General features: G+C 50.3%; 4 protein-coding genes across 4 annotated transcripts; 2 read left to right on the top strand and 2 right to left on the bottom strand.

Moving 5' to 3' along the window:
* Positions 1 to 913: 913 nt before the first annotated feature.
* On the bottom strand, positions 914 to 3,782 carry TGME49_264990 (hypothetical protein). The gene is made up of 4 exons (XM_002368587.2): positions 2,852 to 3,782; positions 2,310 to 2,382; positions 1,899 to 2,077; positions 914 to 1,688 (listed from the first exon to the last, which is right to left on the bottom strand). Exons 1-4 carry the CDS (start codon positions 2,987 to 2,989, stop codon positions 1,299 to 1,301), a joined length of 780 nt encoding a protein of 259 aa, XP_002368628.1. The 5' UTR covers positions 2,990 to 3,782; the 3' UTR covers positions 914 to 1,298.
* A 1,948-nt stretch (positions 3,783 to 5,730) lies between these two features.
* Positions 5,731 to 13,560, bottom strand: TGME49_265000 (phosphotransferase enzyme family protein). The gene is made up of 9 exons (XM_018781386.1): positions 12,032 to 13,560; positions 10,788 to 10,877; positions 10,412 to 10,523; positions 9,619 to 10,211; positions 9,203 to 9,340; positions 8,663 to 8,777; positions 8,052 to 8,341; positions 7,579 to 7,691; positions 5,731 to 6,967 (listed from the first exon to the last, which is right to left on the bottom strand). Exons 1-9 carry the CDS (start codon positions 12,956 to 12,958, stop codon positions 6,862 to 6,864), a joined length of 2,484 nt encoding a protein of 827 aa, XP_018636315.1. The 5' UTR covers positions 12,959 to 13,560; the 3' UTR covers positions 5,731 to 6,861.
* Positions 13,561 to 15,994: 2,434 nt separating this feature from the next.
* TGME49_265005 (hypothetical protein) lies at positions 15,995 to 17,572 on the top strand. The gene is made up of 2 exons (XM_018781387.1): positions 15,995 to 16,135; positions 17,207 to 17,572. Exons 1-2 carry the CDS (start codon positions 16,098 to 16,100, stop codon positions 17,514 to 17,516), a joined length of 348 nt encoding a protein of 115 aa, XP_018636314.1. The 5' UTR covers positions 15,995 to 16,097; the 3' UTR covers positions 17,517 to 17,572.
* A 48-nt stretch (positions 17,573 to 17,620) lies between these two features.
* Positions 17,621 to 24,401, top strand: TGME49_265010 (glutamate 5-kinase domain-containing protein; the record flags this gene model as incomplete). Its single annotated transcript, XM_002368589.2, has 8 exons — positions 17,621 to 18,148; positions 18,568 to 18,740; positions 19,272 to 19,380; positions 20,083 to 20,248; positions 20,779 to 21,579; positions 21,855 to 22,058; positions 22,728 to 22,877; positions 23,740 to 24,401. 8 exons carry the CDS (start codon positions 17,621 to 17,623, stop codon positions 24,399 to 24,401), a joined length of 2,793 nt encoding a protein of 930 aa, XP_002368630.2.
* Positions 24,402 to 25,648: the final 1,247 nt, after the last annotated feature.

Here is a 25,648-nt window from a genome sequence, read left to right as displayed (position 1 = left end):
GGTATTGTTCGTTTTCAATTGTGCGTATGGTCGCTGCACGCTATGAGTTGAAAGAGCTGCTAAGACTCACTGTTTCCTTTAGAAATAACGTGTGCTCCGATTTAAAGATAGGACCCCATAGACGTCACCAAATCTTTATGGTGCTGCACCATAAAACCAAGCATATGAATCATAGTACATTGCTATTTTAAGAAGAATCTAGGTGTGGCATAATAGTGAGAAATCCGTCAGTAGACCATGGAAAGGCCAAGCTGCATTCAGGCGCCCGCGGTTCTAAAGCTGCTTTAGAAGACTTTACTTTCACGTTGCCCCCTGGTGCACAAGTGATCAAGGAACGTTTCCTGACGCTAGTCCATTGCCCTTTTTGATATATTTGATGTAACAGAAACTGTCTGCCTGTTCACTTGTTGAAATCTGCATACCTGTGGGCGTCACTCCGCCTACCGACATATCCTCGTAAGCAAGCGCACTTCTGCCCTGTTGCTGACGCATGCATTTGGTGTGCGCACATTTGGCTAGCTTTTCTCAGAATCGATTCGTGTATATACTGCTTATCACTCTATCCATCCAAGCCTACAGTGGTATGTAAGCCTGCGGTCTCCTGTATAGGATGATTATCCTGTCAGATGCATTCGTACCAGGCATACCTCTTTCCAGCTTTACCTCCAGACGAAATACCCCTGTGACTAACGTGATGATCACGACGATCAACCAACTACCAATGTCACGGGAAATATTTCTGTAGTGAAGCCGTTAAGGCAACAGATTCAAATTGCTGTGGTGGAAACGTGTCCGAACACTTTGAACGGTTCCATCTACATTACTCAGGCACAGAAAACTAACTGGTGCACCCTTTGCGCGAATGATCTCCACTGAGGCATACTTCACCAAATACTGCTTCGGTGAAGTGGTCACAGAATTGAGCAATTTCCATCTACCCGCCATGAATGAGTTGTTTTCTGGTATTTGATGTGAAAAGCGGCTTGAGTTGAACAGATTGGGCTTTTCAAACAACAGGCAACTGTCTGAATTTCGGTGAAAGGAAAAAATAAGTCTTCTCGACCGCCAGATCGTCGTTCATCTGCCGACAAGCGGGTAGTTACTTTAGGCTTCGAACTAAGGGTGCAGCCATCCGGGACAGTCAAACAGAAGAAGGGCGAGGTGCTTTTTGCTGCATTTAATAAATTGTTCTGTCGAGACGGCAAGCCATGTGGCGCCAGAGAAACGGCAGCTATCACAGTGGTGGTTCCAACGTCCCGAATGAAAAAACCTAAAATCCCGAAGGCAAAAGTCAATACTCAGTAGATGGGCAAGAGAGGGGGATAGACACCCGTGGCAACAGCGGGCGGAGGCTGGTTCACCGAGGGAGGCATAGCACACATCTGTGGTTGCGGAAAGGCGGTGGGGTACATTGGATAAGGGGACGGAGCTCCAGAAAACATCGAGGGGAAGGGCTGCGGGGCAGGCATGCGTGGGCTTCCTGCCATCTGGGGAATATCGGTTCTCATCGCTTGCTGCTGTGCCTGTACATTCGTGAATTTCATGCGCTCGTTCACGGACATTCTCAAGTGTTGCTCCGCCAGACGCTTGTTTTCCTCAGACTGTTGACGGGAAGCGGAAGGTGCGGCAGACTGAGGCACTTTGTCGTTTCCTTCTTGACGCTCGGGAACGGCGGCCCCGCTGGGGGTCTGTACAAAAGACGGCAGCAAATTACGACGGTTTCTAAGTGCTGTCTGCCGAAACGGACGGCTGCTCCACACAAAGTTACGATGTTTCCGACAGAAAGGAAAGGCAATTCCAGGGGTAGAGCGATTAACTGGGGTGCACGCAATTCGTATCGGTAAAACCAGAAACTTCTGGCAAGATACAAACTCTTGCTGTCATTACTGGTCACCTACCTTGTAGAACGGCGTGAGAAGTCCTTGGTGGATAAGGTCGTCCAGAGACATGTTGGCGTTTCCGTTTTCCGGGCAGATTCTGTCCTCGGGGTTGACGACTCGGACATGACCAACCCACAGTTTCGCCTGCCTTTTCCCGGGGTACATGATCGAGAGGCCATCAGCTCCGTTCTCGATTTCTGTAAACGAAAAAAAGCACGGAAAAACGAGGCTCACTTTTTTCCTGGTTTGTGGTCGGCCTGTGACCTCAGACCCTCCCTCGCGTGTGAAAACGCACAAGACGGGTAGAACGACCACAGAGTCTGCACGGTGACTGCCAGAACACCCTTGTCGAGTGTTGGATTGACAGCTGCAATGCACCTTCCGGAAAGTGTGTAGAAACGAAGCCGCGTAATTGCGTTCTACACTTACTCCATTCGTGGTCTTGAGCGGCCTTCAACAGTTTTGCCGGGAATTCTGGGTCTTCTGGCATCTCGGGGTCCCCCTACAAAGAGCTCAACACGAGCATAGACGAGGTGTGGCTGAGTTCAAAAGTCGAAAGAAGTCGACATAGAGAAGCAGCACGTCTCAAGTACACAGCAGCGGTGTTGAGGTGCGTAGGAAATGCCAGACACAACTTGAATGATGCCGCGCAAAGTAATTACCGTCAGACACTCAGCTGAAAGTCGAGATGAAACTCACGAGCCCGAGATCGTAACATGCATTAAGGACTTTCGAGAGGGCTGATCCGGCATTATTCAGAGGTAAAGGAAAGGATTTCGAGTATGCTAGAAACACGCCAGCGGTGAAGGAAGGTTTGTCGACTCCCGGCGAAAAGGAGTTTTAGCCCGGAACTTCCCGTCGAGCATTCACAGCCGAGTGTTGTCTTAGAAGTACAGGTGGAAAGAAGCTCTCCTTGTACTGTTTGTGCCTAATAAATCCTAGCGGCCGGTGGGCTCTTGTTTGTTTCTCACCTCGCGGTAAGTTCTCTCGTAGTAGCGAGGGCGGCAGTCCTCAGGTTTCATTGCTCGCTTCTTCCCATCAGGAGTTGTAAGAACTCCGTAGCGCTGGTCGAGGCGCTCCGCGTGGAACTGCTCGATGACGTTCCCCATTTTGAGGAAGGTGAAACTCGAAAAGCTACAATGCCCTCAGGATGCGCCAAGGTGGGTCGACAGCGCGCGTTTCGTTCGAGCAAGTTGGGCAAAGTGAGTTGGGAAAAAGCCGCAAAGAACGCGCCTTGAAGCGCCAAAGAACCGACGGTTTCGAAAAAGACCGGCGTTCCAACTATCCGGAAGCTGGCAGAATGGTCAGGGCCTGCCGCTAGGTGTGGAAGCACGGCAAGACAAAGGTCGACAGACCGGCAAGACAGCGGGCCAGGAGAGGCGTTTCTACGTTAATACGCGTTGCGATCGGTTTGCTTGAGAAAGAAGGAGCAAAGCATTAGTGACAAGAATCCGCACATGTGGAAAGAAGCCTGAAAGTGTGCCTTGCTAATCGCAGCGGCGCCAAGCGCAAGGCAACACCGAGGGTTCTCCGATCGCGTTGCCAGTAGCAGCTGGCTCGCGCGACTTGAGTGAGCACGATTTGTCCGGGTAAATGTGTGTCGAAAAGAAAAAGTGTTGGACTGCGGGGTTCGCGAGAGTCTTTCCCAGGTAAATGATGAGAAAAACGTTGAGTCTGCCTCAGAAATCGTCCTGGACTGGACGCTGAAACCCACCTTCCGTGGTCTGACACTTGCCGCCTGGCAGAAAGCTAGCAAGAGCAGACATCGACACAGTTACCGCAATACACGATCGCTATCCCTTCAGCAACGAGAGGGGAAGGAGACGACAGCTAGCTGAGAAGGCATTATTTCCTACCACAGGACTTGCTATGAAAACGCTCAGTCACGCGAATAAAAACTATGGATACAGGCAACAGCAGTCCATTTCTTGCAGAACCGATGTGGAACTCCGCACTGCCGCCGGCCTTGCTGCAGAAAATTCCGAAAGCACCTTGGCCGAGTTACAAACACGCGAGCAGATCGAAGCAGAGACGAAGCAGACGTCAAATGTGTTCGCGCGGATTGTAGGAGGAACTTGCCAACGTGGATTTCTACGTTTTGTCTCTCTAGGTGCTTCATGGGGACGAAAAATATGGGAGTATTATCAGAGCGGACGCGTAAGAGGACTGGACGATGCCTGCCCAACAGTCACTCTTAACACCACTCAATGTGCTGGAAAATAACACTCCGGTGTGTTGCAAATAGAGAGCTCAGGTGTTAAGAAGCACAGGAAGTGCTACGCACCTTTATCGGTGATCCACTGGTAGAACTACTGTACGAGCAGTCAGCTCCTTGTTGAGGGAGTCAGGAGCCCAAAACGGTAACCCGGTAATCTTGAAAGGTGATGAAAACATCAATGCAGTTCAACCGCACGCAATGCTTGATGAAGCGAGGGCTGGCGAGCCTGCACCTTAACTGTTTACAGCCTGTGAAGTGTGTGTGTGTGAACAATGGCACATGAGTTTAAAGGCGCATGGAGATAAAACATCGGCCTCTTTGATAATATATTTTCTGTTTTCTCCTGCCGTCGTTCCAGACAGGAATGTTCCCCGTATGTCGTGTAGCCTTTCTTAAGTAGCTCTCAACTTTGATAAAGGACATGCGAGGAATTGGACCAACTTTCATGCACGATGATTAATACTAGACTGGGATTTCACAACCTCGGGAGAGTCGCTACAGCCGCTGTTTGCATGCTGCTGCACTAGGCAGAGGTCCTACGCTGTACGTCTACAAGAGTCGGAGCAATTACTCCAGGACACAAACTAGAAATTGCTGTAGCTCTTTGTCCTTGTGACGCTTCCGTTGTACGCCAGAAAACAGTAAGGAAACCAGTTTCAACGGTGGTGCAGCTGCGTATCTACCATCGTAACTAACTACAGCAAATTCAAAAGTCTCTCTGGACACGAGCTCTGAAAGTGTCTGCAGAGGACCAACTCCCCAGTAATTAAGCGTCTCTTCCGAGTACCCTCTCAGGTCACTTCTCCGCCACCGTTTCACAGCTAACTGCTGGACAGGCGAAAAAGCTAAAAGAGTGAAGTAGATGCCACCGATATCTGAGTAGGAATGAATGCGTGTGAAATATAGTACTATCGTTTCTGCCTCAAGAAGTGATCACAGACTGCCGTTGTTTCCGTTCCCCTTCTGCCGTGAATATCGCGTGCTGTCTCGAACCTCTGACCCCTTCTCAGATGCAGGAGTGATCTTGCCTCAGCTTTCTCTCCACTAAAAGGCAGTCTCTGCTGCGTTTGGCCATGAGGCACTTGCCCTGTATCCCACTTGAAAAGCAGTGCTCTCCGGGTTTCTGCTGTTTCGCTTGCGTTTCACTGAATATTGTGGCGCCCAAAAGACATCATCTTCGGACACAAACTGAAACGTAAAACGTTGCAAATCTTGCTGTCGAGTTGGTCTCGAAAGAACACACTCACAGGCATTTCCCTTCGCCCGTCCATCGTTCGTGATCCATGATTCTCAGCATAACAGTGCCGTTTACTTTTCTGCAGAATGTCTGATGCCGTCTGCGTGCGCTGCCGCCATCCCACGTGAGAAGAGTCGAAGTAACGTGAGTGATTTCTCCGCCCGTGCTAATTTGTCGCTCCTGATTGTGGAGTTGTCCCCGCGAAAGAAGGCAAGGGAAACTGTGTTCAAACTGGGCACGGCCACTAGAGTTTCCATCGATGTTCGCTCGGCAAAACACTTTCTGTTCTACTTTAAAAACGCTAGGTGGAAGACCCGGCGAAAGCGGAAAGATCGTTGCATTGTACAAGCGATGACTTGGTGACTGGCAGAATATCTGCACAACAGAGCGTTTGCCTTTGGGTTTGGTCGCGGGAACTGACAAACACAAAAATCCAAAAAGCAGGAACGGCAGCAGACTGTCTGCTGGGATGGTGTCTGCCGAGCTCGTCCCGTGTGTACAGAGTGACCGCGCAAGAAACAAAAAGAACTCAGGGGAAAGGCATGCCCATGATGGCGTTCCCTTCAGCAGGTTTGTTTCTGTAGCAACGAAGTGAAAACGGACTTGCGGAATGAACCATTGAACACTGTTGCTTTTGAGGAAACGTTCCACCAGGCCGCCCTTTTTGTTTCGCGGAGTACGGCAACATAGAGGTCAGAAAAGCAAGAAAAAACAACGCATGACGCATTCCGAGCGAAGCGTTTGACGTGAAAGATGTCCTTCTACGTTTGGGAATGTCCTAAAACAAGAATGTGGGGAAAACGAAGTAGCCTGGGAAAAAGTCCGGACCCGTCTCGACAGCAGGCCGCGGTAGAGTGACAGTCGAAATACAGAGTAGCACTACATACTCTCAATGCACGAACTTTACAGAGAAATGTCCATATGTAAACTGTGAACAGACACACAAAGCTTCACGCATGCCTTTCCACATGCATATTCAAGTGCACCTGCATCTACACATGGACGCACATGTACAAATGCATACGCATACATATATATATATATATATGTACATTTACATACATATTTATTTACATGCATATACATATATTCATATACACATATGCACAGACTTACATATACATGTATATATATATATATATATATATATCGCAAGAAGAGTGTTGTGAAGAAGCGATGCCTGGTAGTCAGTCCATTTCCAGTGCACAAAACAGGGGCGAGGAAAAAAGGCAAACTCGGTTTCGAGTTGAAATTCTGAAAAAAGAATTCTTGTGGCGTGAAACAAGGCCTGTTTGTGTTTATTATTGGCAATTTACAGCGGCGATTCTTTCATGTGTCTTCTGACCGGTGATGTACCGTTGATCTTTGAAACGAACGCAAAGAACGAAGCATGTAAGGAGACAAAAGCTGGAGAGGTGCAATACGCGTCAGGGACGCATCTAAGACGCACACAAGAACGCCGTCCATGCTGCTTGTTTTCGTCTCTGTCTTTCTCGCTGTAGGCAGAATACGTGTACGAGCAACCTTTATCCGGTTTTTTCAAGCAAAAGCGAGTCTTCTCCCGTATCTAAATCTGGCGGCAAAAGGCCTAGACGAACAAGTTCCATCTCCTGCGCGTCGTACATCTTCAGCCTAAAACGCATGCAGAAAAAAAGCAACAGACGCATGCAGAAAAAAAGCAAACCGCTTTTGCCTCACAACGGAGTCATTCTTCTGGGAGGTCTCGACAGAGAGAGGCGGAAGTCGATAGGACAAGGAAGTAAACTGAAAGGTTCGTTCCGACAGACCCCCCCTCACATCTGCCCGAGGTAGACAGATATATGGACGTTGAACAGTAGAAAGACGAGAAAGAAAGAGACACACTAGGTAGCGAGAGGTAGTGAAATTTTCGAAAGAAAAAGAACGCAAGAGAGAGGAGAACGAAGTGCCTGTGTGCAGAAGTAAGAGCAGAAACAAACCTGCACGAGCGTGCCTCTTTAGAGTTCCAAGGATTTCACAGTATTCGTTAAAAGCCGACAACAGTGGATGGTCCTAGCTGCTAAATCTGCCGGCGAAAGACTGACTTCGTAGACTCAATCTTCTCAACTTGGTCGGGCACAGATGTCAGGTGCGACGGCCGCAGGAGGAAAGGGAAACACACCAGACGAGGCAAGAGAAACCGAGGCGACAGAGAGATCACCATGCATGCAAAAAGCGAGCAGGAGAGAGAGAAAGGTTGCGAATGCGAGGCGCATGTGACGCACCGATCTGCGGCATAACGAAGGTACGGAAAATCATTTTCTGCTTGTTCCAAGGGAGCTTTAATCACCGACCAGAACGCCCAGAGCAAATGTGAAGCGAGAGCAAGAAGCAGGACCTAGTTGATGAAAATGCGGGGACGCAGAAGACATCCAAAAGGAAAAACAGCCATTTCAAACACAACGACTTCCTGCAACGGTTATTGCAAGAGTCAGCTAGTGTACTTCTGCCATATACCAGGGGATACATATATATATATATATATATATATATATATATTTATATCTGTCGGTGCATATACATTCATATATATAACTTATATACACGTAGGTGAATGAATGTGTGTATCCGCGTGCATGACTAAATAGCGCATTCTCTTTTGAGGCCTAACATTGGACGGACGCTTTCTGCCTTGTGCCTTCCATTCTTCGCACTCGGGTGTGCGTCCACCCCGTCGCAAAAGTCTTCGCATGTTTACCAGACGGTCGAAATTGGTGACAACGGCGTCAGAGATGTCCGTCGCATGCGCGTCGTCTTCTCCGGAAACCTCTGTCGCTTCTTTTCTTTGTCTACAAGGAGGAAGGGCGTCTTCATATCCGAGCTTTTCGGCGGCGACTACTGCATGAGAGGAATTCCCCCCTGCACTGCAAAGCCTCTCTTTCCTCAGTTTCGCCAGAGACAGAACCCTGTGTATATACACCCGAATGAACGCTCCGCGAACAGCGCTGGAGGGGAAATTGGAGGTGACGACCGAGTAGAAAGGGAAGTCTGAAAATGCAGGAAAGAAGTCGAATTCACGGAAAACCCACGACGGCAATTCAAACGACTTCCGAGGGATGAAGAGACAAAAAAAGGAAGGAAGCGAAAGTTTATTTCCGCAAACAAACTCATAAATACATTCCTACTCATGTACACACATACCCTTCTGCATATACTGATGTATAGACGCATATATATATATATATATATGTATTTGTGTATGAATACACGTATATACATAAGTGTGCATCTGTTTTTTTTAGGACGATAAGGGAGAAAGGGGAGAGAGAAATAGAGAAAGAAAGGAGAGGAGGAAGTATCGACACATACGTTTGGGGGTGGTGTAGTCGATAGCAAATTCGCAGAAGAGATTCGCGACGTCGAAACCCCGCAGGTTTTCGCTTGCATATTCAAAGTCGATCAGGTGCAAGTGCTCATTGTCGCTCTGAAAATCAAGAATCCGAATAAAAGAGAAATTTAGAAAAACTGTTTGAGAGAAAAAGAGGGACGAAGACAAGATTAGGGAGAAATGTACAGAGGAATTCAGAGAAGGGCACAAAGAAATGGAGAGCGCGGCACAGAGGAATGAGATAGCGATGCCCGGAATTCTCTTCCTCTTTCACTTCTCCGTCTTTTTCTGCACTTGATTCTCCCCTGTCGTTTCTCTTCTTCTCCCGTAAATACGCTTTACCCTCTCTCTGCTGCCTTCGCTTCGATCCTCTCCGATCGTTGTTTTCTCTCCTATGTAGGGTTGCTTCTTCACGCAGAGACCTTCGTTTCTTCGCTCGCCTCTTTCCTTCCGCCTTCCTTCGCCTGTCTTTTCGTCTTCCTCCTTGCTTCGACGCGTTCGTTTTGCCATTCCACGCATACCATCAAGTTGTTTTCTTGAAGGTCGTTGTGAGACAGAACGAGGGAAGCGGCAGAGAGAAGTCTCCAGCGCCCCTCAGAGCCGTACACGGTCTGCAGCGACTCGGGCGAAAGCTCGCTCTCGACTCGCTTCAGAATCGCCTGAACGCCGTTGACCACCAGTGAAACACAACAGCAAAACGGAAACAATGGAGAATAGCGGAGAAGGATCCACAAGCGAACGATGGCACCGAGCCGAGAAAGAAGACACACAAAGAAGAAAGAGACGGTAAGAGAGAGAAGGACAGGTAAGTAAGAAAGGGAGGAAACGAACTAGAAGACGTACTGAGAAAATATGAAACGAGAGGGAAAGTCTCAACTTCGCTGCTCGGGAGAAGAGAGAAACAGCGTGAAAACACGATTGTCGCCATCCTACTTACTTCTCTCAGCTGTTCCGCTTTCTTCCGGTATGTCTCCAAGTTCAAGGCGGCCATCATCTCCATTGTCTTCTTCGCATCCGCCAGTCTCTTTGCATTTTCTGGGACCTCGACTCCCGCATTTTTCTTTCGCCTGTTATTGTTCTCTCCCACAGTGTGTTCCTCCGCCCTCTCCTCTCTCGTCTGCCTGCCTCCAGTGCATGCAGAGACTCCGTTTTTCTCTTCCGTCTCTGTAGCCGCGGAAGGCAGAAGCGGACAAGCGCGAGCCTGGGCCTCTCGCTGCGCCTTCTCCGCCAAGGAAATCCACGTTTGCATGCGACAGAACACGCACTCGCAGGCGCCAGCCAGGACAAACGGACTGTTCTTTTCAAGGTTCGCAGCTCGTGAGCCTCCGCACGAGGACCTTTCGACCCCAGGGAAAACAGAAGTCGAGGGCGACAGAGAAGAAGAGGAAGAGAGGGAGGGAGAGGCAGAAGCGGCAGAAGTGGAAGGAAAGCAAGAGGGGATTTCGTGAGATGGAGAGGGAAGATGAGAAGCGGAAGAGGCATGTGACCGGTTTCCGTCGTCGTTCGTTGAAGCTTGAGACGGTGGGGAAGCTGCGGGAGAAGGAGAGTGAGGGGAAAACGAGAAAGTGGAAGAGCTCTCACAAGAAGGAGATCTGGGTACAACGCGTTTTTAGTGCTATACTGTCATTTTTGCCATGCCTATTCTCTTTCTCTAGTCCATCGACCGAATGACGCTACAGAGACCGAAAGAGATTCCTTCGTATCTCCTCACTCTCGGAAAAGATGCTTACAGTCAGAAGGAAACGAAGAGGGCAGAAGCGCGCGCCACCGACAGACTCGCCTGGTAGCCTCTGAGGCAGACGGTCGCGTCGGATGGAGACGCGTTTCGTGGAAGTCTGCGAGCTGAGAAGACAGCAGAAAGCCTTCGATAAAGACATCACAGGGGAGCGACGACAGCGCAACCGCAGGGCCGGGGCAGGTGTGCGTACACGTTGGAGCGAAAGAGAGAGCGAGGAAAGGAGAGGGAGGACAGAGAGGAAAGGAGAGGAAGAATCGTCTCTCTGACTGGAACGCAGAGCTAGAACAGCGAAGAAGAACCGCTACTCAAAATGTTGGACGAAAAGAGAGAAACTACACATGTCAGACAAAGAAAAGGACGAGTCGTACCTGGGAGGCGAGTTTCGTTTGTATTTCCTCTGTGTGGAGATCGGCAGTCTTCAGAGGCTGGCCCTCGAGCCAGGCCTCCACGCGACCGCCCTGAAGAGACGAAGAAAAACCGACAGAAAAAGACGAGCCGGTCGGGTCCTCCTCGGTCAGTGACATGTCGAGACATGTCGCTGACGCCGAAAAGCATCGGATCACATGGAACGCAGAAGCCCGCGCAGGACAAAGCAGAGATGGATGGGGACAGAGACGCGATGGAGAGAAGACTGAAGGGAAAACGGGCATAACGGAAAGAAAAACAGGTGGAAAAACACTTTTAACTAAAAGACTCTGTATCCCCCTCCAACGAAATGCAAGTCTTTAAAAATTAAATATTTTTTTATAATATTTAATTGAAAAAACCACCAAATAAATAAAAACTAAATTTTAAAAAAAAGGAAGACAGAGGGCCGAATTAAAAGTGAAAAATCGCGCTAGTCAAGGAGCGAAACCCGAGGGAGAGAGAAGAGAGGACACCGCAACAGATAGAGGACGATACAGCAAGGTGCCGATAGACACAGTACACAGACAGGACGATGTGGGGAGATACGGAGGGAAGAGACAGGTAGGTTTGCAGACAGACAGAGATAGAGAACTACAAAAGCAGACAGAGGAGGTAGGGAGATTGACCGATATCTATCAAGAAGCGTCAAAGGAGAACCCGTTTCAAGACAGCTATAAATATACATATACATATATATATATATATATATCACAAAGAATCCAGATGAACACATCCACTCTCCAGCTCTCGTTTCTTAGGTTTGATATGCCCTCGACGTTTTCAGTCGCGCATACGGGAAGTTGAGTAAACGCACAGATGGCAACTCTATCCCTAGGTGCAAATGCGCTGTAGGCAAGATGTACGATGCATTGGTGCAGAAAACGGAAAACAAAAGAGACACGCACGCGGAAGATGCAGACACTTGACTGTGTATGAAGGCGTTCGATGTTTCTGTACAAGCGGAGAGCTCGGAAGTCAGGCGACTGGAATGAAACGAGAAAGAGAAACGCGCAGTTGTCGCCGAGACTGAGAGCTCAGTTTTCAGCATTTATTAGAGAAAAAGCAACGAGAGGGAACTTAGGATGTCGCATGCCGCAGCAGATCTTGCGTAGTCTTCACGTTGATTCACACGACTCGCGGATGATACAACTGGACTGGAGACTCGAAGAAGAACGAAGGAAAAGACACATCCTTCTTCGCTTACTTCGAATTCCCCAAGACAACAAGGAGCGATGCCGACTTCGCCGAGTTGCTTGAAGAGTCTCTGCTCGACTCTTGGGTCGAAGAGCTCCGTGTCTGCGGGGTGTCCGTACACCCGAATGAGCACACGTGTCGGGACTTCGGCGAGTTCCACGCGTCCCCCTCCGCCTTCTTGGAAGCAGCACGTTTTTTGCTGGTCCTGCGCATTTCTCTCGCTGACTTCTCTCTCAGATTCATCTTCCTTCTTTGTTCCCTCCCCTCTGTGTGAAAACGGAGACGCCGTAACTCTGCTTCGCTTCCCTTTCTCCTCGTTTGTCCTCCTCTGGGTGGTCACCACCTCCTCGTTTCGCGAGGTCCCTTGCTTGTCGTCTCTGCCTTCTCCCGAGGCCTCTCTTGCTTGCTTTTCTGCGACTGCTCGCGCCTCTCCGTTTTCGCTGAGGCGCCTCGCGGAGCTCTCCGTCCCGCTGCCGTGCTTGTGTCCTTCGTCACCTCCTTTCTCGCCTTCGCCTAGATCTTCTTCTTCGTAGCCCCGCAACTGGCTGAGCTCTGCGTCGACGACAAACAGCCTGTTGCTCAAGCCGCCCGACAGCGGCTTCGCCGTGACACTATGGGGAGGCAGGTTACGCCAGGCGGGGACGTATATTCTTGCCAGCGAACGAACGATTTCCAGCTGTCTGCGGAGCCGCTCTTCTGGGCTGTCTGTACAGCCGAGGGGGGCAGTCAGAACGGAGAGATCGACGGCGGCAGAGGCCGCGAGACCACTGGTGTGAGCCGTGGATGGCGGTGCCATGTGAAAGTCTGTAGAGTTCTTAGAAGCCGCTGTCGATGAACCTGAGTGTTTGGGAGTCTCGACAGCCCACGTGGTCTGCACTCGCGAGTTCCCAGGGGTCTCCCGAGGCGGGGCTCGAATTCCGCCTTCTTCGACCTTCATGTCGTGTGGCTCTTGCGAGAAGAAAAAAAGAAGAACGAAGACCGAAAGCAACGGGGAAAACGAGGACGAAGAGGCGGGACAGCGAGAGTGTCGTGAGGGCGCGCCTTTCAGGAAACAAAAGAACGGGGGAAAGAAGAACTTCAAGAGGGTCACGGAGACAGAAGTTTTGAAGGCGCCTTTGTCGCTTGCTTCTGTCCGTGAAGGTCACCACCCCCTTTTCGTGCCGGGAGAGCGGAAAAAAGACGAAGAGTAAACAGGCGCAAAAGAGGAAACCCACTCGTTCTTTTCATATCTCAGCCCTTGTCTGAACTGTCACTTTCGCATACACTTCAGGTGAATGACAACCAGCAGTGGATGGTCACATGCACGAAAAGAAGTCTCACAGTGAGACATGTGTTCAGGAGACACCGTGAGCGCAAGGAAACTTCGCTCTGGCAAACAGAGGCTTTCAAGAACTACAGCTGGATACAAACTCGAAGTAAATACAACAAACACAGCTCAGAGCCCGTTGGGCGCGCTGTGACCCTGTACAGAAGTTGCGAGATCCTCATTCGTCTGCTGTTTCTTCTACGCCTGCTTCTTTTCAGACGGCCCCCTCGAAGTGGCGACCCGAAAAGACGCGATTACTTTTCGTTAGCAGCGTGCAATCCAGCTGTGGAGATGGAGGGAAAGCGGGGAGGCGACAGTCTCTCTGTAATTGGGAAAAGTGGCTTTTCCTCAGGGGTTTTGCCTCCCGACTGTCTTTCTGGGCACGTGCGCTAGCTGGCACACTGCATGCAGCTCTCAGAAGCTGACCGCAGACGACTCGGACGATGGAAGCGAGCTAGTGAGCAATGTCGTGAAATGTGTCCACTCATCGTCGCTAAGAAGACTTTTTCTGCAAGACTATGAGAAGACTTCTTCCATCGGCGATTTGCCTCGTTGTTACAGCCACGTAATCCTCCTCCATTTCCAAGATGGTTTCGGTGAGACCGTGCGGGGCAGGCGCGATATGTCTGTGGGATTGTCTGCGGCTTCTTGCAGACGGTTCTTCTGCCTGAAGGATTCGAGTTATAAGAGAGACGAGAACAAGTGAAAAGAATCCGATAAATCCCATGTGGAGTGGTTTTGTAACTTCTTCTATACACGGGAGCACTCAAAATGCAAAGGCGGACTTGCAGCGAAGCGGCGGGTGTAAGTACACCGTAGCAAGCCCCCTTCGGGCGTTGCCCCTGTAGTGATGTTGACTTGACTTTCTCGAGTTTCACGGACTCTGTTGTCTAACAAAAATCCGTGGTTAAGTTGTGACCATGATAGAACTGCTGCCAACTGTCTGAAGCGGCAAAAGGTGCTTGAGAGTGGAGGCGATCTTGCAGGGAAGGTTGTACTGCTAGTTTCACCTGGAAACCGTCGGCGGGCCGCCTGGTCTAGACGGCCACATGCAGAGGTTGGGGGATAGCCACAGTTCATGGATTCATGAGACTTAGAAAGAAAAATCAATTCTTTCAGAACGTCTAGAGGCAAACTCTCGCGGCGTGAGTCCGTAGACTATTTCTTGGATAAAGAACCACAGACCGTCGGTAGCTTGTGGTCTAGCGGAAAGGACATGAAACATGAATTACACCCTTGCAATTGGAGAAGTTCCTGCCACCGGAAGCATTCCTACTTCTCGACAGCTTCGGTGCGGAGTCCCACCGTCGCTCTAGAGAGCCCGAACAGAACGGTTCGTCGAAGGAAGCGTTGTATTTCCTGACGCATCGTGTGTCTGTGCAAACTGGAGAATAGCCAGTGTCAGTTTAAGACAAAAGTCCGAACGAAACGGTTCTCTGTCATACACGGGGGTGGCTGCTAGTGAGCAAGGTACCTCATAGAAGCATAACGGCGTTCCCTTTTTAGTCAATGTGTTTCCAGCGGCAACGCCGTATTCCTCTACATGCTTGAGAACTCACGTAGCGGTCACAAACAATCAACAATCAAGAATCCTTTCCCGGCTCAACTTTGAAGGTTATAGCATGTGCAGCGTGTCCCAGAGCGGCGATATCTGGTCCGCATCCGGAGGCAAATGACAGTGGACGCGCTACGGCCAGTCACGTTCATACGCGTATGTACGCTGGCACCCAGAGTCCGTTCTACTATTCGTCGCTTCTACATTTCGTGCCCTCATTCCACCTTACGGCAACATTGCAGGCTCTCCTATTTGATTGTTTGTTCTCGTTTGTGTGCATTCATTCGCTTCACTAGTTTAAATGAACGTGACATTCTCTTAGCACCACTTGAACGGCGATCCACACAGCCTGGGAAGGCTCCATGGAACGATATTCGCTCTTACCTTTCTCAACGTGTTTAACGAAGAAGAAGATACCCGATTCTCGGCTACAACACCCCTTGTGTTGGAAACACTCTCCCCATCTCGCCGCCAGGATATATATATCGAAGCACCAGAAGCCGTGTGATGTAAATAATTGTGTAACAGGATATTAGCCCTAGCCTGCGATGGAGAGAAATATCTTGGATGAAAGGATGATGGCGGCTAAAGAGAGCGGTGCAAGCACGAGCTCAAAGGACACGTTTAAGCGCTCTCGACTTCGCTTCGAGTCGCTGCACTCTTCCGTTCCGACACACCGAAGGAAAAAGGAGAGACACAGCTAAGCAAAGTGAGAACTTCCACTGGACAGAAAAGGGGAATCTCTGCCAAAGGCAAAAGTTGTCAGGCTCGGTTTTTCTGTCTTACTGCGTGAGTAAAAGAGACGTTGCCTTACGTCGGATCCTGAATGTGACTCCAGCCATGTGATACAGACTACACAGACCTCTTCGTTTCTGCAGGCAGCCTACTCGACTGCTGAAGAAAGCTGAAATCGCTGGAGTACATTTTCCCACGACATGAAGATTATTTCACAGCGGTAATGGCCTTCACGAAATCCACGTTGAAACTGCTGTCACTTGTATTTGTTTAACAACGAGTGAGTCGTCCCCTGCATGCAAGTGAGAGTCGAGCGACGAGGAAAAGCAGCGGGAAAAGGTTTGTAGCGCAAGTGTGTACCTTACAAAGTATCTAGACAAACAGTGGGAAGGTGTGGGTGGGTTTCTTATCACTCGAATCGGAAATTTCCTTTGGATTTCTTGGACGGTTGAGCAGACGGATGCCGACCAGAAAACTGACATGAACGAGACACGCACCGAGAGAGCCAGCAACTCAAGGTGAGAGACGGCAGAAGTTCGCGTTTCACTTTTCTTTTGTTTGACAAAATTTAGCCGGTTCACGCGAGTTCCTCTAACCTTGAGCAGCGTTTGCAGTCCTGATATGTTGCGTGGCTCGTGTGTGTCGGCAAAAAGGGGGTTCTGGTGTCGAGAGTCGTTCTTCAGCTAACGGAATGCGGAACGCAACGCCGGTATTCTGCAGCGGAGAAGCGGATTTTTTTGACAAGGCCACCGCAGGTCCTTTGTCTCTGTTTCGGTCAAGCACGCGTATATCAGTGATTGTATGGGCGCCTTTCCCAGGTTTCCACGCCTTCTCAATGTTTTACAACTAACTTGCATTCAGCTCCTGTCAAGGCATTTCTTGTACTTGTTCGGCAGCTATCAATGACAACTAGCCAGCGAAATTCTTTTCTTTCTACGTCCGCATTTCGTTCTTGTCTTGACCATCAAGACTCGCGGTTTCTGTCGCTTCAGAGCAGTAACTCGTTTCCTGCGTATCAATTGCGTTTCTTCCGTTCCACACAGTCGGGTTTTCACCTAAAGAGTGTAGCTAGCAGGGCTGTAAGTGGTGTTCCCCCCTTGATCTTTCGCGTTTCCCGCATCTCCCTCTTCCGATCTTCCCCCAATTCCTGCCGCTTCTTCTCATCGCCTTTTGGCTCCTTCTTTCCCTCTGTCACCGTGCCATCTCATCTCTGCAAAGTGTGCATACGGTGACTCGCAGGTTTTTGTGAATTCATAACGGGGGTGACGTGCAAGCGTCGGTCTGGCTATGAATCGCGTTTCGTCTTTGCGTTCTAAGCGCCATACGTCGAACTCGTGGTATCACTCGTTTCAACACGGGAAAAACGACTACCGATGTACCCCTGTGTGGTCAGCACCCCGGTACTGGGAGTATTCATCTTTGAAAATTCTTGATCAGCGCTTCGGAGGGCTGTTTCGGAGTTTCTGATGGGCTTCCACATAAGCGGCTGAGGGCTATTTAAAGCGTTTTGCGGGGAGTCCTCGATTTTTCTATGGCCGAACTGACGACTTCCAGAGAGTCACCGTTTTCCGTGTATTTGTGATCCTCAGTTCTTTTCTGTTTTCAGTTTCTCCCTCGCTGTCAGCTGCTGTCCGTATCTGCCACACTCGACTGCTTGACGCAGCTAAGGGTCACGATCGTTCGGAACTGAGGTTCGTCCACCTGGGCCATCGCGGCTGCCTCGACTCAGCTGGCAACGAGGGAAAGACGAGGAAGCGGAAGCCCTCGCTACCCACGTTTCCTCCTCGCTCTCCGACTTTTTTGCTGGATAAAATGACTGTTGATGTTTCTGGCAAAGCAGACAGACAAAGCGAGAAACGGAAGAAACGACGAGGGAGAAAACGAGGGCAAAGCACGTAGGACCGAGCAGCTTGCAGTCGAATGAGAGGGCTCGAGACAGCCAAGAAACGAAGCAAGACAGACGAGAGAAGAGAAGCGAAGGGCGCAGGAGACGCGGAAAAGACATGCTCGAGGGAGAAAGAAAGCGAGAGGACAGAGGGCGGAGAAAAACGAAGGAGGACGGCGAAGAGACACTCGAATGCGATTGTATCACAGCGAAAGGAAGACACTTGCTCGGACCTTGGCTGTTTCTCTCTGCGTCCCAGTCCATTTTCAACGTTAAAACGCGTGCAGAACTCGAAATAACAGACGAAATGAAACGCGAGGCAGACGCGCACAGTGCGCGAGCGACACACGGAGAGAGCCACGAACTTCCTGCAGAGAGGGCAGCAGAAAGGTCTGAGAAGAACAGACCTGAGGCAGAGAGAGAGGAGCGGACAGCTGACAAATCCGCGATGCAAGGCGACAACAGAGAAGAAGGGAAGGCGGAACCAAGCGAGAAAGGCGACGCGAGTCCTCTCTTGCTTCCGGCAGGAAAAGAAGTGAAGCCTGGCTGTCTAGTCGTCGTTAAAATCGGTACAAGCACCCTGTTGACAGCTACACAAGACCGGATGAACATGAACCTCTCCAACCTGGGAAAATTTGTCGATACAGTGAGTGTACTCTGGGGAAAGTTCAAACACGAGAGACACGACAGATAAGACGAGAAGCGCGCACCGTGTGTCGACGCATCTGTGCACCCACATATTCACACATACATGAATCGAAGTGCATCTTTGTGTATATGTATCGATGCAAACGTGAATGCGTCCATGCGCCTGTCTCTGTCAATCTGCGTCTATCTCTCTACCTGCTGTCTGTCTCTCGGTGTCTTCCTCCGCCATTCCGTACGTTTGTTCGAGTGACTGTTCAGGTTTACGTGGGGTCAAGGCCCGGTGTGGACTCCGGGTGTGAGGGAAGCAATCGGGTGTTGTGTTTCTGGAGACGGGTCGACTTCTTCTTTCCAGGGAATGGTTCGTTTCTCTTCTTGAGGGAATGTGGTTCTCTTCTTCGCGATGTGAGTGGATTGCAGATCTGCGAGTTGCGAATGCGAGGCCATACCGTGGTGGTGGTGTCGAGCGGGGCTGTAGGCGCAGGCTGCGTGACTCTGCGTTTGAAACAGCGACCAGAAAATCTGAACACTAAACAGGCGCTCGCGGCCGTCGGGCAGTGCCGACTGATGCGTCTCTACGAAGATTTGTTCAGGTGCGCTTGGGGAAAAGAGAGGGTGACAAGCAAGAGGGGAGGGCGACGGAATCCGACGGCATTTGGGAGAAAACATGGGCAGGAAACACGAGGAGGCCAACCGCAGGGGAAAGGGAGATGAAAGAGACGAATCGAAAGAGAGACGGAAGAGACGAAGGCGATAAGTACGGGAAGAGAGACGAGGGGAACTGGAGGCCCATTCGAACCCAGAAAAGATCGAACGAGATGCCAAGGGCGTAGAATGAAAATTGAAAAGATAGGAATAGTGGAGCGCCTGTTTCAAGGCCAACAAAACGCTGAAGGGTCCACGATTGACAGACAGGGCGCGACACCCGCCCCAGCAGAGAGAGACGGACGGTGAGGCGAAGAAGACATTTGCGCGTGAAAAACAAACTGCACACCGCTGATCCTACATCTTGAGTGAGCAAAGAAGTGTCTTCAATCCAAAGCGACGGGAGAGAAGAGGAGAGAGGTCAGCGAGACAAAGAAGGCTAACGGACCATTCGAGTGTCTTGGGAGTTTTCTCTGCAGCGTTCGAGAAGAGAAAGTCGCTCAAGTACTCCTTTCTCGACACGACCTTCTTCACCAAAAATCGTACCAAAATTTCCAGGCTGCTCTAAAGGCTCTTCTTGCTCTCGATGTCAGTGTCAAACGACAAAACAAACACAGCGGCAGCGAACCAGACAGATCCACTTTTATGAAAGCTAAAGGACTGTGCACGCTTAGCTCTACACACAGGTTTCGCACTCTAAAAGTCCATTTCCACATGAATATATTCATATATACATATACATACATATATACATGTATATATGTGTATAAATATACAAATATGCATGCATGCGTGCATCTGTACACATGCATATACGTGTATATCCATACAAGCATGTATGCTTACTTTATTCTTGTATGAGTTTACATATATATATATATATATATATATTGCTGTATGTATACTTATTCCTATGTATGCATGTGTGTCTGTAAAAACATATATATATATATATATATATATATACTCCCAGGTATGTCGGATTATGTGTTTTTGCGTGGAACTTCAGCATGACCACGAGCTCTCGGGTTGGGGTCCACGTCTAGCGACTGTTCCTGGGGGGTCAGTCCCGCCTTGCTCCATTGTCTCTGTCCCTCCTGTTTTTCTTGATACGCGTTGCCGCGCCCCTCTATCCGCTATCACGTCTGTGCGCCTTCTGCTTTTCGGTCACGTCTCTCGCTCATGCCTATAGAAAGCGTTTAGCTTTACTGAGTGCACGTGAGAGGTGGTGAAGGACCTAGAACAGCTTCAGGTGGATATTTTGGTTCGCTCCTTTTCTGGATTTCTCAGGTGATTCCCATCATCAATGAGAACGACAGTCTGGCGACAGAGCAGCTGAGATTCGGAGACAACGACACTCTCGCTGCTCACATTGCAGTGGCTGTGGATGCTCACTGGCTTTTCATTCTCACCGACGTCGACTGCCTCTTCGATCGAAATCCTCACAAATACCCAGGTGAAATCAATTGGGTGCCACCATTTTCAGACTTTCCTCTTCGAGAAAAGAAGTCGTCTTTTTCTTGTCAAAGCTTCGCCTGTTTCTCGATTAACTTTCTCGTCTGTTCGTTTGCATCACTTGCCTCCTCGGACTCTCGACGACCGTTGATGCCGACCTCCTCCTCTGTGTATATCAAGTGCTCGCTGCCCCTCTGGAGGCTAGTGATACTTCAGAAGCATCTTGTCCGCTTAAAAAACCTTCGCTTTGGATAGGTCGTGAATAACGCTCGAGGTCGGGGTGCCTTTTTGTGCTTCATTTTTTAGGCGTTTTCCTCTTCGTCCTGTGTTCCCTTGCCTTCCTCCTGAGTCTGCTCTGCTGTATTTATCTCGTCGCTTCGCTGTCACATCTCGCCTTCCCTCCAGCACTCCCTTCCTGGGAACATCGCTTTTCGAGGGACCCGCCTTGGCTCAACACCTCCTCGCTCCGTGACTGCACCGGGCTCTCTTCCCCTTCGCTCCGTTGTGTGTTTCTCTGTCTTTTCTCTTCAGACGCTCGCCCCGTGGCATTTGTGAATCGCCTGACCGACGTGTACGCCTTTCTCTCTGACGGCGCCTGTGGAGCTTGGGGCACCGGGGGGATGTACACCAAAGTGATTGCCAGCAAAATTGCGACGAACGTCGGGGTGCATGTGGCGATCTCGAACGGCAAGTACCCGGAGCGAATTCTGGACATGCTCGAGTACGCGCGAAGAAGTGAGACGACTCCAACCTGCCCGGACACTGGCAGCCTCCTCTCGCTCTTCCCTCTGCGGTCGCCCGTCCGAGAGAAACACGACCACCGTCGCGGCTGCTGTCGCAGAGAGGCGACGCAGGGAGAGGCGACGCAGGGAGAGGCGACGCAGGGAGAGGCGATACAGGGAGAGGCGATACAGGGAGAGGCGACGCAGGGAGAGGCGACGCAGGGAGAGGCGATACAGGGAGAGGCGATACAGGGAGAGGCGACGCAGGGAGAGGCGACGGGCGGAGAGGCGACGCGGGGAGAGGCGACGCGGGAAGTCGAGGAGGCGAAGAAGAAGAAGGAGAAGAAGCTCGCAAGAAGCTGCAGAGAAGCGGAGAAAGGCGCGCAGCGGCAGAGGAGGGCGGGAGGAAGAGGCGACGGCCGAGCGGCAACAGGTGCCCCGGAAGCTGGCGAGCGCGCGCGAGACGAACGGGCAAAGTCGGGGGGCGGTCAAGAAGAAGGCGAGGAAATCTCGGGAAAAAACCTTCAAGAAGGAGAGGAACGAGAAAAAAGGGGCAACACGGACCGAGCGAACGAATGGGTGCACGGTGCGCATGCATCTGCTGAACCTGGTGAGATCCGACTTGTGAAAAACGATGACGCGACAGTCTGGGGAGACAGCAATCGGCGGGGGCGAAGCCACATCCACGTTTCTTCGTTTGACAGCAATAGACGACTGAACGCGGTGCGTTTCCTCACACTGGATGCTTTTTAGTCCTCGAATCGACCCGGGAGCAAGAGAGGAACTGTAGAAGAAGTGTGTGTTGCTTGTCGAATAGCACTGTCTCTCAGAACCAAGAAGCTCATCGCATGTATCCACCTACTCGGACGCCTTGGTTGTTTGCAGGAGAGGTTTGGGGAGAAGAAGACCGAAACCCTGTCTTGAAGGAAGAAGAAAGCATCGAAGCCGGCCAGAAAGGACAGGAACAAGATGAAGAGAGTCCAGGGGAAAACAGGGCCCAGGGGGCGTTTGCAGGCCCCCGCGACGGACGAGGACAGCCTTTCTCCTCTCTCATGATATGCGACAATCTTCAGCAGATGCCGTTTCTAGGTACAGCTGAGATTTCACTGTACACCGTCATTTTTTCAAGCTATACCTAGAATAGGAATATGTCCCATAGCTAAAGTCATAGATTGACCACCGAAGACAACTACAGTCACGACGTCCTTCGCAGAAAGCACATCCAAAAATACAACTCAATACATGTATATATATTCATTGATTTATCTCCAATTATGCGACTCATAAGTTCCAAAGTACACAAAAGCAGTGATCCTCTTCGATGGAGCTCGTTTCGTAGCAGGCGGATGATCCGGAGGTTTCTCGTTCTTCCTCTTTTCTCGTTTTTCTCCGTCTGTTTCGCCATTTTTTATCATTTCCTGTCTTCGTGTTGGAAGCGCCTCTCCAGTAGAGCGTCGGGTCGGTAAAAAGCGCAGAAGGGTTTTGGAGTGCCAACATTTGCATCGTTTCAGACCCAGAAGCGAGTTAGTTCAAAATCAGAAAAGGCACAAAGCTCCGTTCTGCTTCCAGTCGAATTCAACTTCCACCTTCATGCACCCCGTGCAAACACCTACGCATATATATATATATATATATATATATATATATATTATACATTTCTATATGTGCATATGTTTTCATTGTGGTGGGGTAAGAGGTGTATTTGCGTTTCGACTCGAATGAGAGACATGTGTTAGACTTTCCCCAAGTGTTTTTCAGGGACAGTTTTCATCGCGAATGACCGGCGCCTGCATAGAAAAGGCGACACGCGTGGATGGATTCTGTCGTTGCCGGTTCGTGGAAAAATCTTCATCGATCCAGGCGCAGTTGCTGCTCTCGTGCAGCAGAAGAAGTCGCTGTTTGCAGCAGGTGAGACTCGAGGGAGCCCGCCAAAGCGGTTCACGTTCTCCCAAACCTCTTTTTGTGATCGAATCCATACGTTCTTCTAACTGGCCACATTTGCATGCATTCTGTGTCCGCATGTGGCTGGGCAGAACGATCGATTCGACTTCGCTGCATGCTGGACAATGCCAAAGAACCCGTTCATCCACCTGCACGTCGTAAAGGAAGCCAAGAACGTGTGAAGGCTAATATCGTGGGCATGCATATATATATATATATATATATATACAAAAGTGCATATGCATTAAACACAAACATAAATAAATATAGATAAATTGATGTAAATATATATGCACAGATGGCTCTGGACGTGTGTAAAAGCAGGGACACGTGTCGGCAAGTTGCCGGATGTGCGTCCGGCGACTTCATTATGTCTCGCGGAGTGGTTCTGGGAGTTTATGTGTCTTTGAATTACAGACGTCGGCGAATGTGTATTTGGAGTTAGCGATATTTATCAGGCTAAGCTTCCCTTTTCCTTGAGACACACTTCCCTTGCTTGAAGGAGAGTCCTGTCGCATCTGAGCGTTTTCGGGGCAACGGTAACAGACCAAAGCGGAGACGCTCTTTTCTCTGAGCACGTCGATTTTGTCGCGCGTCTTGGAGCAGGAACTTGAGGTTCTGCCTGGAAATGCAGATGTCAGTATACCTAGATACATCGAAAATAATGCTTTCCCGAGATTCGACTGACTTTTTTTGACCTAAGATTGGGCGATGTGGCAAACATGCAACTGTCGCAAAACATTGAACGCCAGCCACGTCAGCTTGCTTAAGCAGTCCACTGTTGGGAGGTGGCAAGCACATCCTCGTTTCCCTGTTCTTCTCTCTCCAGGTGTACACCACGTCAGCGGGGAGTTCGCAGCGAACGACTGCGTGGCGATTTACATCACGAATTTTCCGCGAGGGTCCAGGCGACCCTCAGAGAGGCCTGCAGGCACGAAGGGCAGCGGGCCTCCGGGTGAGCAGGGAAGCCTGACGAGCGGTCCGTCGAGGCGAGGCCAGCTCCCGTTGGAGCGTCGAAACGCCTGTGCTAGCCAGAGTTATGGGAACCAGCAGCGAGAGTGTCTTAGCAGAAGCAGTGACGAGGAAGCTGCCTTCGGGTTCTCTTTCTCGAATTGGTGCAAGTCGGCGGCTGGGAGCGAAGGGCCGCCAGGGGGTCAGACACCGTTCAGGGCCATGGGGGGTCTGTCGGAGTCGACTGTGTTCGCGGCGTCCCCGTGTCCGATTGAGTGCCTGGAAATCGCCCGGTGTATCTCCAACGTGAGCAGCTCTGAACTCAAGGTCATAAAAGGGAGGAAAAGCGGCGAATTCCGGGACTTACTCGGGTACGCCGTTGACGAAGAAGTTGCGCACAGACAACACATCGTCTTCACCTTCATGAACGGGCACGAAGCCTTGAAAAGTTTCTGTCTCGCGAAACACGCAAAGTTCAAACTCGCGGGAAGGACAGAGCCGCCCTTCACACAAGAAGCCGACAGCCGGACCGGGGAATAAAACGAGAAATCGCTGCCGTGGAACAAAGCGACATTTGCGTTTTTCACTTGAATACACAAGACACCTGGGGTGTATTTACACCGGAATTGGCATTGGGGAGGCCAAGGATGAGCTATGAGTCTGGCGCATCCACGCTGGCGTGGACATTTGCGAGTCCAGTGATAGGCTCTGAGTGAGGTGATCCAGATGTAGATTCAACGGAGCTCGCATTGTGGAGTCTTTCGATAAGCTATGCGCACGGTGTTCCAGGTGTATGTGCATCGGCGCTGGCATTTGACCGTCTAGGGATAGGATCTGAGCGAGACGCTCCCACGTGTAGGTACACACAAGCTGGGATTTACGAGTCCAGTGATAGGCTGTGCTTGCAGTGTGCCAGGTGTATGGACACCGGGACTGGCATTTGAGAGTTTATCGATAAGCTATGAGTGTGGTTTCGCAGATGTATGTAAACCGGTACTGGCATTTGCAAGTCCAGTGAAAGGTTCTGAGTGAGGTGCTCTTAGGTGTATGTACACCCCCGTGGAATTTTAGTCGATGAAGAAGCGACGGGTCGAGTGCGACGAGCGCGTGAGCGGCGGATGCAGAGGTTACCCTTTCGTGGGTGGAAGAACGATTCGGCTGCCTGTACGATTAGATACGCGGTTGCTTTTGTCGAATGGATACACGTTTTTACATGTCTGTATATGCAAGAAGATGTGACACAGATTTTATGCCGATCACGTGAATGATGCATGCACGTTCGTTGACCGTTCGTGGCGCCTGTCTAAATGTGGGTGCCTCGAGAAACGCTGGCAGTGCACTTGAGCGCGGAAGCTGCTTCATCCTGTTGGTTTTCCGCAACGTTTTTCAGTAACACGGCGCCGCCATGGCCTGGTCTGGGAGTTCTGTTAGGGTCCAATTGTTTTGAATTTTTTTTTTGCCCCGAAACCAATCGAGCACACGAACTCGGAAGTGCGATGGGATCCCAACCGTGGGTCTTTTCTTCCGGAGCACTTTTTGCATCACAAAGATCACTTGCCCAGACACTGCTTTTGCTTCTTGCATGTGTCTTCTTGCGACTCATGGGGTATGAACCACAACCTAACTGGGCGGCGCTTCTGAGTCAAAAAAATCGGATTTTTGCGTGCCACAACTTCACTGCTTCCCTTCTCTTGCGGTCAAAATTTAAGCACCAAATAGTCCTATTCTCCCTGAGGGTACCCAAGAATGAAGATGTCCGTAGCGTACAGGCAATTTGTTTCCTTAGG

Source organism: Toxoplasma gondii, chromosome IX, assembly GCF_000006565.2.
Source record: "Toxoplasma gondii ME49 chromosome IX, whole genome shotgun sequence".
NCBI classification, from domain to species: Eukaryota; Apicomplexa; class Conoidasida; order Eucoccidiorida; family Sarcocystidae; genus Toxoplasma; species Toxoplasma gondii.
Note: the sequence above shows the minus strand (reverse complement) of the source record. Positions and strands in the feature narration are given on the sequence as shown.

Bases quoted from the DNA above. Each gene is read 5' to 3' on its own strand.
- TGME49_265000 (XM_018781386.1), bottom strand. From the start codon at position 12,958: ATGAAGGTCGAAGAAGGCGGAATTCGAGCCCCGCCTCGGGAGACCCCT. The intron at 10,878-12,031 runs GTAAGCGAAGAA...TCGTCTCTTCAG, and splicing joins GTTGTCTTGGGGAATTCGAA to GGCGGTCGCGTGGAGGCCTG. The intron at 10,524-10,787 runs GTACGACTCGTC...CTGTCTTCTCAG, and splicing joins AAACGAAACTCGCCTCCCAG to CTCGCAGACTTCCACGAAAC.
- TGME49_264990 (XM_002368587.2), bottom strand. From the start codon at position 2,989: ATGGGGAACGTCATCGAGCAGTTCCACGCGGAGCGCCTCGACCAGCGC. The intron at 2,078-2,309 runs GTAAGTGTAGAA...TTTCGTTTACAG, and splicing joins CGCTCAAGACCACGAATGGA to AAATCGAGAACGGAGCTGAT. The intron at 1,689-1,898 runs GTAGGTGACCAG...TCTTTTGTACAG, and splicing joins TTCTCACGCCGTTCTACAAG to ACCCCCAGCGGGGCCGCCGT.
- TGME49_265005 (XM_018781387.1), top strand. From the start codon at position 16,098: ATGAACGAGACACGCACCGAGAGAGCCAGCAACTCAAG. The intron at 16,136-17,206 runs GTGAGAGACGGC...TGTGATCCTCAG, and splicing joins GAGAGAGCCAGCAACTCAAG to TTCTTTTCTGTTTTCAGTTT.